Here is a 17,084-nt window from a genome sequence, read left to right on the forward strand (position 1 = left end):
TGTGTGGTGGATGTGATTGAATCAGGGTAAGCCTTTTGTGCTAGTGGGGTGGTGCAAGGATTTGCTAAGGCAGACTGAAGAGTCTGGGTCCATTTGCAAGATCCTGAACATTAATCTCTGTTTTAATCATGCGTCGATTATACGTTTATTTTTCTTAAATAGAACAAATGGATTGCATTATGGTTATTTTAAAATAGGTACTTTTAAAATGATTGTAATATTACTCAGGAACTAGGCTTAAATTCAAGACGCCTGAATCAGAGCTAAAAGTCTTTTCAGGTTTTATCATAAAATATAAAGGAAGGCTATGTAGAAAAGTAAGCAAGGTAACAAGTTTCAAACTATTAACAGTCCAGGGTCGAAATCCAGAGTGTGGTAATTGTGCTTAAATAAATGATTTTAAACATTATTAATGTTTAAAAACACTGAAATTAATCACATAAACAGGTGAAACCATTTTACTAGTTAATAACTCAGTACACTCAGTCCTAAACCAAAACATCAAATAAGCAACAGATTACACTGCATAGTTAAAAACAGATGATCATTTTATTATATCTTTATGGTTTGGTCAGATCACCAGGTTTATTTATTCTCTAGGTGGATTCAGCTCCGATTTGAGCAGAAATGCAGAAATGCACACTCTTGATAGAAAAATAATCAACACTTTAATCATATTTTAAACATTCTGCAATGTATTTAAAGGTAAATTTGTATTAGAACACAGGTAAAGTGCCTGACTCAGCAAGTTATATGTTTCATATAAATAAATTTAAAATGACAATATAATATAATAAAATATAATCTACCACACATTTTGCCTGTCTTTAACTTTACTTTGAAATCTATATTTCAGAAATATTATTTTTGGTTTGCTGTGTGTGCGTGTGTTTTTAAACCACTTAACATTATCATCCATAATCATGTATGAATAATATACATTTTATTGTTCCACAACATTCACTTAAAATTGTTAAATGAACATGTTCACCCCTAGGAAATATGTGAAATATTCCACAGGTCACATGTAGTCACAGCAGGACATCACAACACAAAGCTGCATCATCCAAATTTCCTGTAGATCAAAAGAAAAAAAAAGTTATATTATTCCTTATTCTTTTTTGTAAATAATACTATTGAAATGAATGATGCTGTAATTAAGTAATATCACACACGTGGGAGTGCTGTTTATGCAGTCGAAGGCATAGCAGCTGTGCTGATATTCAGCCAAACAGCACGCCCTTGAATGTGATATTTTTTATAACAGTTCCACAAACACCATTTATTATCAACAGATTATGATTTATTTGTTCATTTAACTAGGTAATTTTCTCCACCAACACCAACATATCCGTCCATGCTAACCAACTGCGATTGGCGGAGCTGGAGACTAACAGCCAGTCACTGACCATGAGTTTGCCATGTTAGCACTTAGTCTTAAGCCAAATTGTCCAAATGATCCACTTCCAGATGCTCTGTGATTCTAAAATTAAGGTCAGGTTACCCAGAAGTAAGCCATGCAGTTATGCTCAGCGGTTCTAGAATCCATTTGTACAGGTACCTGTATGGTGATTACAAAATTTTAACATACAGTAATGCAATCTTCCTTCATTTAATTACTTGTTATAGACAGCCTAAGCTATTTAAAAAAATGATATGCCTCAGCCATGCCATGCTATGGACCAATTATGCAATGCTCTGCCTGAATCACTCCATGCTGTGCCTGAATCATGTCAGATACTCATGCTCTGCGATGCCTCCTACTGTAGTTTTAAAGTCATCTTGTTTGTACCTCTATTGTTGGCTTTGAGGATATTGTAATGGTGGTGCCACCTCCTGGCTTTGAGAACAACAGTCTTGCTTACTCCACAGCCTGGCGCCATGAGCAATGTCCCTGCAGCTGATCCCATGCTTCATGCTTGCTTTACACCCTACTCTCTAAAGTGTCATGATGATGTCATGTTTGTTCCGCACCCTTGCTTTCAAGATATCATGCCTACTCCCCACCATAGTACTGATGATGTTACAGTATGCTTGCTTTATACCTTAGCTTTAATAATTCCTTGCCATTGCAGGGCTTTTAGGATACTATGAAAGGGCTACTGCAAAGCTTTGAGGTGAATTTTTGCAATATCTAATCTCTCAACAAAGCCCCACAAAGCAGCATGTCAAGGCTCGGCCCCATGTCATGTCCCATAACACTTTTAAGCTTTGCCCTCATGCCCATGCTACAGTATTTAACAGCCTCATGCCCGAACTACCCACAGTAACAGACTTTTGTTATGTTTTTAGGACATGGATCTCATTGTTTCTTTATTGAATTGATTTTTATGATTTGTGTTCACAGTTGTTTCTGGTTATTCCTTATTTAGTATATTTATTTAATCTCCTTGTTTGGGCAGTTTTTTTGTGTTCCATCTGCTGTGTTTTGGTTCACTTAGCTACATATTGTATTCCAGTTCCCATCTATTCTTCATTCATTTTTCAAATTTTGTGTTTGTCTTTTGGTTTCGTTAATCATTGTAAATAATAAAGATAAATGCGTCCTGCATTTAAAGATAGATGTCCTGCATCTACCAAATTTTATGCTAAAAAAAACAGGTTTTTTTTCGATAAGGTTTGCAACATCCATTTATTAAATGAGATGTTTTTCATTAGTAGGTAAAAACAGAAAGAACAGAGATATTTGGCCAAAAACTTACCCATTGTTTCCTTCACAAATGTATAGTCCTGTCTTCTTCTTGTAGATCCTTGATCTTTGAAACAAAAAAGCAATTAAAATGCTGAAAAGATTCTACAGAACCTAAAAAAAGAAAGAAAAAATGTTTCCATTCCCCTTCATTTGTATATGCACTATTGTGAAACAAGTGAAATCTAACCTGTTTCCTGCAGTAGAAGAGGGCAGTGGTGAACAGAAGTAGTAAGCATGCAGATGAAGTCATGAACATTGTGTACGTAGGGATGTTTACAAATTGGTACTCTTTTTCCCCCAAGTGTCTCTTTATAAGATTTCTGGATCTCTGATCTGATCTGTCCTCAGTGGCTTTTTGACATCTTAAATCTGTAAAAGACCTAGAGGTTTAAACTTTATGTATCTTACAAGGAAGAACAACTCTAGCAGAAATCGTTCTAGATGTTCAAATCTAAGAATCTTTAAGGGGTCCTTTTTTTATTAAGAGGGGAAGAATATGGGATATTTAGGTGTTTAGAAATGCATTAAACACAAAACTTCTTTAAAGGTTTTGTTTTTAGGGAGAGTTATAGGATCAATGTAGAATACTACATAATGTAAAGGCATTACACAGTACAGGAATATTTTCAAGTAGAACCTTTTTATCATGCTTGTTTAACTATCCAAATATGAGTTTATTTTTAAACTAACATAACATTTAAACTTTTACATTTAACGTAACTCAAGTTGGTCTTAAGAATATCTGCATCTCATCGCTATGCATGTAACTGAATTAAAATAAACATCACCTTTGCAGTCTGGTTCCTTGCTGATGTTTTTAAAACCTGGTAAAGGCTTGTCGATGTGATGATGCATCTGAGGTTGTGTAGGACTGTTGTGTTCAACATGTTCTGTTTCTTCAGAAGATATCTCTAAGAGTTTGACTTTTGTATTCTTCCTAATTCCTTTGGTTTCAGCAATCCAGCTCCAAAGCAGTTTGGAATAGGTAACAGATGGTGTTTCTTGCTCTCTGCTACCTAAAGATCTTTTGGCGAGCACAAGCACTGGGTTCCTATCTGAAATTAGTGTTGTGTTATTTTTTTCAGAGGGCTGTGATGTTTCTGATTGGAGAACAGTTCTTGTTGGAATGCTAGGTAATTCGCTTGAAGTTGTAATTGATTGTTGCTCACTTTCCTCTGCAATGGAGGAATTACTGCTGTTATATATCAAATTTGGAGTGGGGGAAATTATGAAATTTGCAGATTCCTCATGAACTGGTAGAGAATGTTGTTCTGTAAAGTGTTCTGATTTGGTGTGCAGCCCAGTAAAAGGCTCCAAAGCTGGCGGAGTTGCAAAAATCTGATTTGGGGTTGAGTTCTGTGCTTCATCTGAGACTGTAGGCTCAGATGCTCTAAAGCTTTCATTCTTGTTGATGTAAGCTCCTGATTGGGTATGGGAAGGAGAGGTGGATGATGCAGTTGGAGTTGAGCTGGCCTTCAAAGGGTGTTGACAAGAGCACTGGCAATCTGGGGCTCCTAAAACCAAACAGTCAGACCATGTTATACAGTATATCTGATATTCAAGTCAAGTCAAGTCAAGTCAAGTCGCTTTTATTGTCACATCACGTACTGGTACACTGGTACCGTACACGTGAGTGAAATTCTTATGTGCAAGCTACACAAGCAATAGTGGTGTACAATTATAAGAATAAATATACATATGGATAATACAGAAGTAAAATATAGTGCAAGTGTTATTAAAAAAAAAAAAAAATACCAGTTACGTTAAATAACAACATCACTATGTGTCTAATAACCAATATGTAGATGGTTTTGCTCATCCAAGTTACCTGTGGTTTGGGTGTAAGTTGCAGTGGTGGATTCTGGAAAGTTCTTTGCATATTCATCCTGACAGTTCCAATCCACAGGGTTATCACTTTTACTCATCAGCCTTTTGTACATCTGAAATACCTCTGCTGTTTTTTGTAGACCCTCTCTGGACAAAGATGTGTACATTCGTGCAAACTTTTGTGGGTTTTCCTGAGTGGAGTATAAAAAAATTGATGTAGTTATGAATTCCACTTAAAGGTAATAAATATAGAGCTTTAAAACCTTGCAAGGACAATGCTTCTGAACATAAACTGAAAGGCTAAATGCTCTGGTCATATCTTTGCCTCGACCTACTGTGCTCGAAGTTTATTGAAGCCATTAAAAACATAATTTTTGCGAAACATTTAGTGGAGAAGCCCTATGTCAGAACATTCAGCGATAAAAAGTTATATTGCTAGCATAAACGCCACGAAAGTAGAATTTCAAATTAACTTCTAAATTTGTTTGACCAATTTTCAGTACATTCATACTGTCACACAATCACAAGGTTAGGCATGCTAACTCCAAAATAAAATTAACATGGGTTTAATTGTGTTAACATTCTGTATTTTAAATACCCTAGGGCAAAACTTCAAGTCATCAACATTCATATCTAATTACAACTTTTCTTATTATTTAATCCATTTACTGTATAAAATTATTTTTCACATTCCATTGATTATAATGATGTTCATAATAACTTAATATTTGTGATTAATTTGTCAGAGGCAGATTTCTAAATCTCGCTGGTCCTCTTTATTAAGTTTAACATTACATCTTTCAGTAAAATATTTAGAAACAATCAAATTCAACATTACCTCAATCTCTTCGTTGATATGAGGGATGCATTCATGGGAATAAATGTTGTAGATCATGTCCTTCAGTGTGTTTGTGTAGTTATAGTTATCAGAACCCTCTTCATATGTAAAGTGAGTGTTCAAAAGAACAAGGATGTATGGAAATGCTGCTTTAATGTAACAGATTTCACTCTGAAAAGACAAAGCAGAAACAATCAAGAGATTTTATTAGTTCTTGATTTTCACTTTTTTATGTCCACCAATTTCAACCAACCTGGAAGGTTAAATAACTCTATTTAAAACACATTATTAGAGGTTTCAGGTACCAATATAACCTTTGTAATACAAGCTTCTTAATTTATATTTCTTGATATATAATTTGTGTCATGTTCTTTAAATATTACATTTTTATATAGTAGAACACTATATGCTGCTGGACTTTTAAAGGGTTTGGCGGATTTTGTGCATTTGGGATTGTGTTCAAGTATGGCAAACATGGTGACCCAATTAAACTGAACATGTAAATACTAAAACAGCAGTGTCAGCAGTAAATGACACATTGATGTGATAGTGTTAGTTGTGGTAAGAGATGGAATAAATAGTTTGATGTCCTCAAAAGTGTTTATGCTGATGCTTTTGCAACCTCAAACAAATGGAAAGTGTACAATGGTGCTTGGCCAGCGCATCCACTTATAAGGGTAGTGGGCACAGAGATAAACATTGACAAGATGCAGAACTTTGTCAGCAATTTACAAACACACATCATAAACAAGAACCCAATGGCAATATTAGGCTTGACACGTTACATCTTTAATAGAAGAACATAGTGTAATTTAGGTTTCCTAAGATCAACACAGTGTCACAATCTCAATTCAGTGGCCCAAAGGTACATCAGATGAGTTTTGGAAAACGTCTGACTACAGTACATCTGTATATTCAGCCAGCATTTGACTATCATCACACTGATTTTATCATCTCTTCTGTAGTGTCTTTAACAGCAATGATAGCAACAGCAAAGCAAATACCTGCAGTTTTGGCTAGTCATGAAGCACAACATCACGGCATAATACCTTTATCTCTGCTCTGTCTGAGAATCACATTGGACAGATGTCTGTAAACAGGTCAAATTTGGCTCTTTTACAGTTGCTTAAATTATTTGACACAACAGGAATGCTATTATCAGCTATTATCTTTCCAAGAAGCCCTCATATCTGTGTTTCCTTCTGGCTCGCCCTTTTAGTTATGTTGTTATAGTCAGTCATGCCGGAGTCATGGCTTACACACTGCTCTAAATATACACCGGCCTTATTCATTATAAGAATGTGAGTATACCTTACAGTTCTTTCTCTTTCTCGTTCTGTTGAGCTACACTCGGCATTCCTGAATTTCCAGTCCCCCTCTGCCCTCTGGACGTTTTTGACACATCCTGTTCCCCTGCTTCTGGGCGGAGTTCTTATTACATGGAGGCTTCTGGCTTAGTGTTGAGGATGGCCCTGACAATGAAGATGGTCTTGAACTCGGCTGATCAGAGCAGTGTTTCTCTGATGGCTTGTGACCACAGTTACTTAATAGTTTAAGACTGAAATTCTACCAATGAAAGTGGACCTCATAATAACCATATACCTATATTTTAGTGCACACTTTTTGGAGCCACCATGTTCATTGATGTAAAACACTACCATGGTGTTGAAATGAAATGTTTCTGATAATGCTGTTGCACTAGCAACAAAGTCGTCATTTAGAAGATTTTGTTATGCTGTAGTCATTTACAGTATTCACACGCACAGTCATTACAATTTTCTTCTTTTCAGGGAGAACATATACAGTTCTTCTTAACAAAACGTGTGAGAGATCAACAAAAGTGCATGTGCTTTCTGAACAAATCTTCTACTAGAAAAGACTAGTTTAACAGTAAGCATGTTGCTGCAGCATGGGGGTGATCAGAGAGACAATGGGCTATCCCTGCTTATTAGCAAAGCCCACAGAAGCTTTCCACTGACAACATTCTTGAGTAACCCTACCTCTGGAGAGCGATCCTGCAGTGGGTCAGCTGCATACTGGAGCAACAGTGGCACTGTGTTCTCACAACCTCATATATGGCAAAGACAAAGAAAAATGGAACAGTAAAATGGTCTTGTGCTGCCATCCAGCATTACTGGCAGAGGCAGTTCAGTTAACAGGGGACCATTCCAAGGCTCTTCAAGGAACAGGAGGCTCTGTGTCTTCCTTACCCCCCCCCCCCCACTCTCTCTCACACACACCCCTCCCCCTCTGCTCCCCTTCCTTTCCCCCCATAGAAAGGGTCCTTTCCAATGAAAGTGGCTCCCTGATCCTGTATCTTCTTAGTCTTCCTTTTCCTCCTTGTGTCTACTTCAATTTACCTGAAGTTTGGTAAATCTGGTGCCACAAATGTGGAAAAGAAACCGGGGTCAGTTTATTGCCTTTGTGGAAAGTCAGGACATTTCCAGGGGCAAGGAGGGACCACTGGTCATCCCAAATCGGGTAAGGACATACAGCATACAAGTATGTACAGTACTGTATTCAAGGGGGTTCCGTATCACACTTTGGTGTAAGTGTAATATGTATAAGGCCAAAATTAACCTCAGTTGACCAAAGCCTGATCAGTTTAACAAAGCTTTGACTCTATTAGGTGGGCATCTGGCAGGGCATCTGATGCGGGTAGGGAAAAGTTTCATTGAGCCCTTAATCATTTATCAAGGTTCCATTCGAGCAAACGGCATGAATCTTGTCAGGCCTTTAGAACAGACTGCACTTGGGCATCACTTTGTACTAGTCTTTGTACTTGTCTTTTTGTGTTGCATAGTCTACTAATCTTAGTAGACTATGCAACGCAACATCCTATGGGATATTTCTGCTTGTTGCCAAGGCACTCTTCCAACTAGGGATCCCGTAAGAAGTTCTAACTCATCAAGAAACTACGTTCATGTTTCGTATGTTATGTCATAATTCTTTTGACTGTGTAAAGCTGCTTTGCGGCAATGAAAATTGCTAAAAGCGCTATACAAATAAAATTGAATTGAATTGAATGTATATTTAACACAGGAGAATTTGCTACAAGCACAAAAATTACAATATCGATGAAATAACAGGAGACTTAGACTTGACTTTAATTTTATTTATCAAATTGGATTCAGGAGAAATAGCTACCAAACAGATTACACCTGTGGGGAATACTATCTGATGAATTATGAGCCCAAAGGGAATAAATGGAGGGTGGAGGTGATAGCCTAGGAGAAATAGCTGAGCTGCACAGAATAGCGATAGTGAGAAGATAATTCTGTGTGTGTGTGTGTGTGTGTGTGTGTACATTTCTTTCAAAATGAATCACTACTCTAGTTATAACTCCTGTCTGTAAATTTCAAGACAATTTTGTCTACAGAATTACTAGATGGAGCCCCACCTCAACTTGACTACTCAGAACCTTTCTGTTATGCTTATCTCAAAATACAGAATACTTTTCGGACATGATTGTACTAGTCTTAGTAGACTGTGGACGACTGCAGAGGTACATTCACTGCTGAGGAACTGATGACTATAGAGCAGATTAAAAGGGCAAATTTATAAAATGCTTTTGTCGGTTTTTAAAGAAAAATGCTTTTTGTTTTAGTTTTTAGTAGTAATTGTGCTGTGATTGTGTAATTGTGCTGTTTACATGCTTGCACACATGCACTTTATGTTGTCCAGTATTGTAGTCTAATTTCTTTTTGTTGTAGTCTTATTTAGTCCTGGGTTGTTTTTCGTGGCAAAGTTAAAGACCGCACATTTTGGCAAAATGAAGGGGATTTAAAAAGACTTTAAAACTTGAAGTTAAGTATAAACTTGAACACTTTACAAATACATTTAAATAATGAGAGTTATAAAGTGGTTGAAATATGGGTTAAGGGCAGTAAAGGCATCTTCATTTTCAGCACAGTTTAAATATATTGAGGTCCAAAAGTCAAAAGTTATGTTAAAAATTTGTGAAAATAGAATTTTGAAATATTAAACAGAAAAAAACATAATTTTTTTTTATTTATTTTTTTTATAAATTTAGTCCTGTCCAATTCTTTTTCCCCGATTTTCTCCCCAATCTAGTCATGTAGCCAATTCCTCCCCGTCACTAGGGGGCTCCCACATTAAGGCTACTACCACCACTCAGTCGAGAGGGCGAAAGCTATTTTTTTAGAACTGCTCGCTCACACACCGTTAGGGGCGGAGTAACACACTCGGAGGAAAGCGCTAGCCGCTCCTTCCACGTGCGCGAGCTCACAGACGCCCCTGATTGGCTGTAGAGCCGTGATTAATGTGGGAGCGCAAGTACCTCTCATCCCTCCCCCCTGAGAGAGCTCGGCCAATCAGATCTCTCTGTGCTTCCGGCTGTGAGAGGAAATCAGCATCACCCGGGGTTCGAACCAGCGATCCCCGGATGATAGGGTGAGCACTTTACCACTGCGCCACTCGGAGGCAAAAAACATAAAGTTTTAATATATTTATTCTAATATAGAATATTTTGCACAGATTCAGGGCACTATATGAACATAAGATCTTTTTTATTATTATTTGACCATGTTAACTGCTTAGCTTAAAAGTTCGTATTTTCATAATGCCTTATCTTTTCTGAAGCATACGGTATGTTCAGATGACATTTTAATAATTTTATTTAAAACTGGATCATTTTTTGGACAAAAGCAGCTACGTATATAAAAAGTAAAGATTAACATAAAACGCATACCAGGTTTTGGCGCTCGGTGAACCAATAGGTTATAGAACATCCATTTTGAACTTGGTTCATAATCTGAAATTGAACAATTAAAACATATATTTAAAATATTAAATTACTTTTATATATGAGTTTTAATGACTTGTGGTATTTTAAAGTTCATTCTAGATGTAATGTAGCACAACACTTAATATAAAATTTATGTTAGTACTTATACAATGTAAAATAATGCCTCAAGATCAATGTTATATAAAAGCCTTACCAGTTTTCTTAAAATCAGGAGATGTTCCTCAGTCACAGAATGTTCACATAAACCAGTTACAGAACCAGAGGCCAAGTGCAAGCACAGGACAAGGCAGGAGCACAGATGCCTTATCTTCAGTCACATATAAAACAATCACATGTGGATGGCATGTTAACTTTTTTTTTCTTTTAGTCAAGCATTATAGTTGGTTTCTACTTCATCAGAATTCATTCATCACAATCATGGATATTAGAAACATCTACAAAATAGTGTCAAAAAAGCCAAAGCATTCTTATAAAAGCCACCTTTTTTTTACAATGCTTAGTGGCCCAGACAAGAGATTTGATCAGTAAGGTTTGTTTGATATGATACAAGGATATTCAAAACAATATTATATGTTCGAGAGTGTTTTGACACCTGACCATCAAACCCATTTGTCCTTTTTGAACTGCCAACTTCTATTTTGTTCCCCCTTTAATTGCAGCAACACCAACTACTCCTTTGGAAAGCCTTTCTACTAGATATTGGAACATGGCTGTGGGTGTTTGCACTCTTTCAGCCACTAGAGTATACTGTGTGACACTTTGCAAAAGGTGTTTCTTGGGGTTGAGGTCAGGGCAATGTGCAGGCCATTTCAAACTTGGCAAAGCATGTCACATTGTTGTGCTGGAATATTTTTGGACTAGTCCCAGGGGAAATGATGTATAATGGTTTTCTATATTTTTTAATGTTTCACACTAATCTTAAAACAGACATAAATCCTTTTTTATCTCATCTTTCTACACATAATACTTAAAGTAAAAACTGGTGTTTGCATGTTTGGCTGCAATAAAACCATAGGGAGATTTTGGAGAATTTGGTGTCTGAAATATGGCATGTAAATAGGTTAAATTAAAACATTTATCTATGTAAATAAAAGTAAGGTTTTGTCTGTATGTTGGTCAGACCTCGCTCTTTCAATGATATCCTTATGTTTCATCTATTAGAGGACCCGAAACCAGTCTCAGAAAAGTTTCTTTGTCTGTCTGTATATCTGGTCAGCCAGATTTTGTCACAGCATCACACAAAACTATTTGGAGATTTAATGAAATTTGGCAGTGCTTTGGTATTTGCTTGAAGTTACTCAAAAGCGAATTATGAGTAGTTGTATGCCAGATTATATTACAGTGTCTAGTTGACCATTAGGGGTCAACTTTTTTCGAAAGTTTCTTCCATTTTTCTTGGCAGAATTATTTAAGCACAACCAGGTTGAATGGTCAGCGTCAGTACAAAGCTATTTTTTAGCTCTCTCCAGAGATGTTCTAGTAGGTTCAGTTCCAGATTAGGTCACTACAGGACTTAGAAAGGTCATTCTGAAGCCACTCCTGTGTTTTCCTGGCAGTATGCTTCGAGTCATTGTTATGCTTATTTTTCTGACATTTTCCCTCTACTCTGCCTACTGTAGTCTCCCAGTCCTAGTTGCAGAAAAAGTCCCCACAGCATGATGCTGCCACCACCATGTTTGACTGTAGGGATAGTTTTAGTAGAGTGATGTGCAGTGCCTAAAATTCAGATTCCAAATAGTTTAACCATTGTGTCATTAGGAGTTTTTTTTGTTTTTTTTTCTGAGAGTACTTCAGGGAATTTTTGGCAAACCGGCAGATGGGTGTCATGTGCATTTTAGGGAGGAATGGTGTAAAATCTGGCTACTGGAGGCCTGCTTGATGGAGTACTATAGTGATGGATGTCCTTGTGTAATGCTCCTCCATCTCCAAAAGGGAATGCTGGATCTCATTTATAGTGACCCTTGTGATCTTGGCTACCTGTCTAACTAAGGCCCTTTAACTGCAGTTACTCAGTTCGGCTGGATGGCTATATCTAGGAAGACTGCTGGTTGTTTCAATGCAGGGGTACCATTCCCTTGGGCACTTTCGAGGCTGCAAGAATTTTCTTGTGTCCAACTCCAGATCACAGGTCTACACACAATTCTCTGGACCTCAAGGCTTTGCTATCACTCATTTTGACATACACCAATCATGGTAAAACCCTATACAGTATGGTGTGTGTGCCTTTTCTAAATATGTCCCATGAATCAAGTTAGACAGAGGTGGATTCAAATCAATTTGGAAAAGCATCTCAAGGACGACTGATAGGACTAGAATGCACCAAAGGTGAAATTGCAAGTGTCTTAACAAAATGAATGAATACTTATGTAAATAAGATATTTCAATGGATGGATGGATGGATGGATAGATAGATAGATAGACAGACAGACAGACAGACAAAACACTCCAAACACTTGCTTTTAATGTGTTATTGTGCAGTAATGTATAAAAAAAGGATCTGGATCCATTAAAAAATTAGTGTGAAACATAAACTATACTGCAAATCCATCAGCACTGTACTTTTATTCAGATTTAAATGTACGTTGCACTTCTGCATTAACTACAGATGTAATTTTGCCCAAAGATTCTTAGCATTTATATTTAGTTTTCATTGTTGTTATGTAACATATATATACAGTATAAGGTGTTTTTGTATTTGCCATTTCATTCAAGCCTATAGTCTGCCTTTAGATGCATATTTTTTTACTGGAATATGGCAATAAATAATGCATTATAATTTTATTGTAGTTCATTTAAGGATTATAAGTGCACTATAGCATATTGCATGTCTTACTTAAGGCATATTTATTATACCGTTGGGACATGTCCTAACATGAAGGGGAATGGAATGACTGTAATACTGTAGGTTTCATTTACTGGATTGTTATATAAAATCTTAACCAATGCCAAAAGAATGAGTCCTAGGTTTACTGGTCAAGATTTTCAGACCACATACTTCCTTCATTCCCGGTATAGTGGTTCTTTCAGTTTAGTATACTGACACAGAAGAATGTGTGGGCTGAACACAAGTTTTAGAGTGAAATACCAATGAATATTTGCTTGCTCTAACCTTTAACGTTATATCCTGCATATCTCTCTCTCTTTAGCTCTCCCCCTCTCTCTATTATATGTCTCTTTCATATAAAAAAAAAAACCCTTACTTAGAAAATAGTCCATTGCACATTAAATTAAAATTAAAGAGTAGTTAAGAATTAGTTAATAGTATGTTAAATAGTAGGTGAAATAACTTCATGTGATATAGCATTAAGTGCATTAAGTATAATAAATGTCAGAAATGCATGTCATGATATGTCCATGCTAAATGTTGTCTTTTCATAACTTGTCTTTCACAGCTTGTACACAGTAAAGCCCCAATGTGAATTTAACATCCATCTGGACTCTTATAAAAACTGCTTGTTGTTAATTTAACACTCTAAGTAATAGATCAACACTGGAAATTTTGCTGTGTATAGCACTGTCAGAGAATTTCCGGTTATGTTCTAATATGTCCTACATATATATAACACATCTTTATAGAATAACATTTTAAACACTTACCTTGGCTTTGTGGGTTGTTGTGTGTGTGTTCATCTGGCTGGCTTAGGCAAGGAGAAATGTGCAAAGTCCACATTTAGATAAATTGCAATTCCTATGCATTTCTTCTTTGTCTGGGACAAAAAAAGAACAAGTCAACTTTGGATCTTCATAACTAAAAGAAAAGTAGTTTAAATGTTTTAGATATTTTACAGGATTCAAAATTGTCTTCATATAATTATCATTCTCGTTTAAGTAGTGCAACTTCACCTGACAAGACGAATATGTGAAAAAGATCATACTCCCTACAGCACTAGTAAAGTGTGCACAGCTGAGTCCCTCCCACCCTCCTCTTTTCTTGTCATCGTGTTTTTTTATGGGAAATCATGCTCTGTAGGATTTTTTTTTTATGGATAGAAAACATTTCAATGTTATTTCTCTGGAACTTAACTCTGATATCAAAATCAAGCAAAATCAAGCCAAGGCTTTACTTTTTGACATCCAGGGGTACGAGAGATACAAACGATTTCATACTGCATGCCTGCATACATGCAGGAACATAATCACTTTCGGTATTAATGCATGTTTGACTATATAATGGAAGGGTATTGAAGAGCATCATTGGTGCAATATATAGAACAGAAATATAATTTTGCAATATTTAAGAACCAGGAAAAACCATCACCTTAAATAAATCTATGTTAACCCTGTTATTTATAGGGCATCCGGAAAGTATTCACAGCAATCAACTTTTTCCACATTTTGTTATATTACAGCCTGATTCCATAATGAATTAAATTAATTATTTTTCTTGAAATTCTACAAACCATAATGACAATGTGAAAAAAAGTTTGTTTGAAATCTTTTGCAAATGCATTAAAAATAAAAAATAAAACACCAGTGGTAAATTAAGTTTGATTTGATTGGACATGATTTCGAAAGGCACACACATTTCTATATAAGGTCCCACAGTTAGCAGTGCAAGTCAGAGCACAAACCAAGCAATTAAGTCCAAGAAATTGTCTGTAGATCTCCGAGACAAGATTGTATTGAGGCACAGGCCTGGGAAAGGGTACAGAAAATAATCTGCAGCATTGAAGGTCCTGATAAGCACAGTGGCCTTCATCATCCATAACTGGAAGAAGATGAACATGAATGATCGGGAGAGAACGGCCATAGTCAAGGAGGTGACAAAGAACCCAATGGTCAGTCTGAAAAAAAAGTTTTTCATGGTCTGAGAGTCCTTGTGCTGCAGAGATGGTTGTTCTTCTGGAAGGTTCTTCTCTCTTCACAGAGAAATGCTGGAGCCCTTTCAGAGTGACCATCAGGTACTTGGTCACCACTTTGACCAAAGCCCTTCTTTAGGCAAAAATTTCAACTTCTTTCACATAGTCATTTTGGGGTATTGTTTGTGTAATTTTGAGGAAAATTGGAAATGGAATTGAATCCATTTTGGCATAAGGTCATAACATAAAATGTGGAAAAAGTAAAGCACTGTGAATACTTTTCAGATGCACTGTATTATACTGTATAACTGGGGGGAAAAATAATTCCGGATTTAAAAAAAAATATTTTAGTTATATATAAAAAAAAAAAAAAGTATTTAGTTTAGTTTAGTTATTATTACAAAATATTTTCAGTAGGAAGGGAGACTACCGGAAAGAGGTCAGAAGATTCCTACAGGACTGCACTTGGTGCAAAGAAACAAACCGAGAAATGAAACAAAACCTGTCAATGAAATAGACAAGTTGTTGGGGAATAAACAAAAATTAATATGAATATGAATTACATATGGATAGGAGGACACCATGCACACACACATTTAAAACTAGGGCTAATTTACCAGAGTCAATCCACTGACCTGCATTGTTTGGATAGTGGGAGATAAACCACACAAATGCAAGGAAAACTTGCAAAACTGCACACAGACAGTAACCTAAGCCCAGGGTTAAACATTCTAAACATGTAAGGTGCAACATCAGTTCTTGTTTGTATGTAAGTGTTAGTTATACAGGTGTGATTATACACATTAATCTAATAGAGAAAGATGGACATACATAGTTTTGGGGTGTTCATGAGGCAACAGTCACAACAACAGGAAATAAGTCACAAGTGAGTGTGTGTCTCAAGTGAGTCATACTGTAAGTGAGTGTGTGTCCCACAAGGCTCAGTACTTGGTCCACCACTGTTCTCCCTCTATATCCGGTCTCTTGTTAAGGTCATAACTTTGCATGGCTTTTCATACCATTGTTATGCAGATGACACACAAGTAAGTCATAAGTGAGTGTGTGTCCCACAAGGCTCAGGACTTGGTCCACCACTGTTCTCCCTCTATACCCGGTCTCTTGTTAAGGTCATAACTTTGCATGGCTTTTCATACCATTGTTATGCAGATGACACACAACTAATTTTCTCATCTCCCTCAGACACTCAAATTTTTCCCCGAATCTCAGCATGTCTGGCAGACATCTCATCCTGGATCGCAGCCCATCAACTGAAACTTAATCTCAGTAAAAAACAAACTTCTGTTCATTTCAGGTGATTACTGTAATTCCCCTGTCAGGATCACTCCTTCAGTCATTGCACACAACCTTGGGGTAACTCTGAACAATCAACTGTAGTTTACCCCACATATTGCTAACCTTACTTGCTCTTGTCGATTTCTCCTTTACAACATCAGAAGAATCTGTTAATTTCTTTTCAAACAGAGTACTCAAATGCGAGTTCAGTCACTTGTTATTTCAAACCTGGACTACTGCAACTTACTCCTGGTTGGTCTGCCTCTGTGTACCATTTGTCCATTGCAGTTGATACAGAATGCAGCTGCACAGCTTGTTTTCAACATTCTAAATGCTCCCACACTGCCCTACTTTTCCACTCCCTGCACTTGCTTCCTGATGCTTGCATACAAATTTCCTTTAGATGTTCATACAACTGGGGCACTGGGAATCTTCAAGCAACTACCAAAGACCTACCTATTTCTTAGATATTTGGATTAATTCCATAACCCAAATATCTTTAAAAAATCCTTCCCAACAGTGTTTGATTAATGGTAGTAACCTGGATAAGCGCGTCAGCCGAATGCCTAAATGTAAATGTAAAATAAGTGCAAAAGTAAAGCATCAGATCAATGCAGACGGTGAGAGTGTAAGTAAAGCTGCACATGAAATAAAACCACCACGTTACATTTATTTTAAACCAGTTTGAATGTCTACTGTAACCCTTGTAATTTTTCTTTTTTCTAATTTACTTATGTATAATGTAGGAATAAAAACCAAAACAATATTTCCTTACTTGCAGTGACTGACTGGTTATTGTGTTTTTTTTTTTTTCTCTTCACGCTGTTGCCATGCCAGGCTGGTGAGATAGCCTTACATAAAGCAGAG

At 36.6% G+C, this 17,084-nt stretch overlaps 1 protein-coding gene across 2 annotated transcripts; it reads right to left on the reverse strand.

The window, feature by feature from the left end:
* Nucleotides 1–530: 530 nt before the first annotated feature.
* Nucleotides 531–14,002, reverse strand: csf1a (colony stimulating factor 1a (macrophage)). Of its 2 annotated transcripts, XM_053483601.1 has the most exons (10): nucleotides 13,969–14,002; nucleotides 13,723–13,832; nucleotides 10,319–10,432; nucleotides 10,069–10,131; nucleotides 5,358–5,528; nucleotides 4,521–4,710; nucleotides 3,481–4,206; nucleotides 2,880–3,061; nucleotides 2,703–2,756; nucleotides 531–1,075 (listed from the first exon to the last, which is right to left on the reverse strand). In XM_053483601.1, exons 2-9 carry the CDS (start codon nucleotides 13,753–13,755, stop codon nucleotides 2,715–2,717), a joined length of 1,521 nt encoding a protein of 506 aa, XP_053339576.1. In that variant the 5' UTR covers nucleotides 13,756–13,832; nucleotides 13,969–14,002; the 3' UTR covers nucleotides 531–1,075; nucleotides 2,703–2,714. The 2 variants fall into 2 exon arrangements, with proteins under 2 accessions (XP_053339576.1, XP_053339575.1); XM_053483600.1 differs by lacking the exon at nucleotides 13,969–14,002 and having other exon boundaries at nucleotides 13,723–13,962.
* Nucleotides 14,003–17,084: the final 3,082 nt, after the last annotated feature.

The sequence above is a fragment of the Clarias gariepinus genome, chromosome 23 (genome assembly GCF_024256425.1).
Source record: "Clarias gariepinus isolate MV-2021 ecotype Netherlands chromosome 23, CGAR_prim_01v2, whole genome shotgun sequence".
Taxonomy (NCBI): Eukaryota; Metazoa; Chordata; class Actinopteri; order Siluriformes; family Clariidae; genus Clarias; species Clarias gariepinus.

What these genes read in the sequence shown, in the direction of transcription:
- csf1a (XM_053483601.1), bottom strand. Translation starts at nt 13,755, where the DNA reads ATGAACACACACACAACAACCCACAAAGCCAAG. An exon ending in CAAGGAACCAGACTGCAAAG is followed by an intron (nt 3,062 to 3,480) that starts GTGATGTTTATT and finishes GGTCTTTTACAG; the next exon opens with ATTTAAGATGTCAAAAAGCC. An exon ending in TCTTCTACTGCAGGAAACAG is followed by an intron (nt 2,757 to 2,879) that starts GTTAGATTTCAC and finishes TTTGTTTCAAAG; the next exon opens with ATCAAGGATCTACAAGAAGA.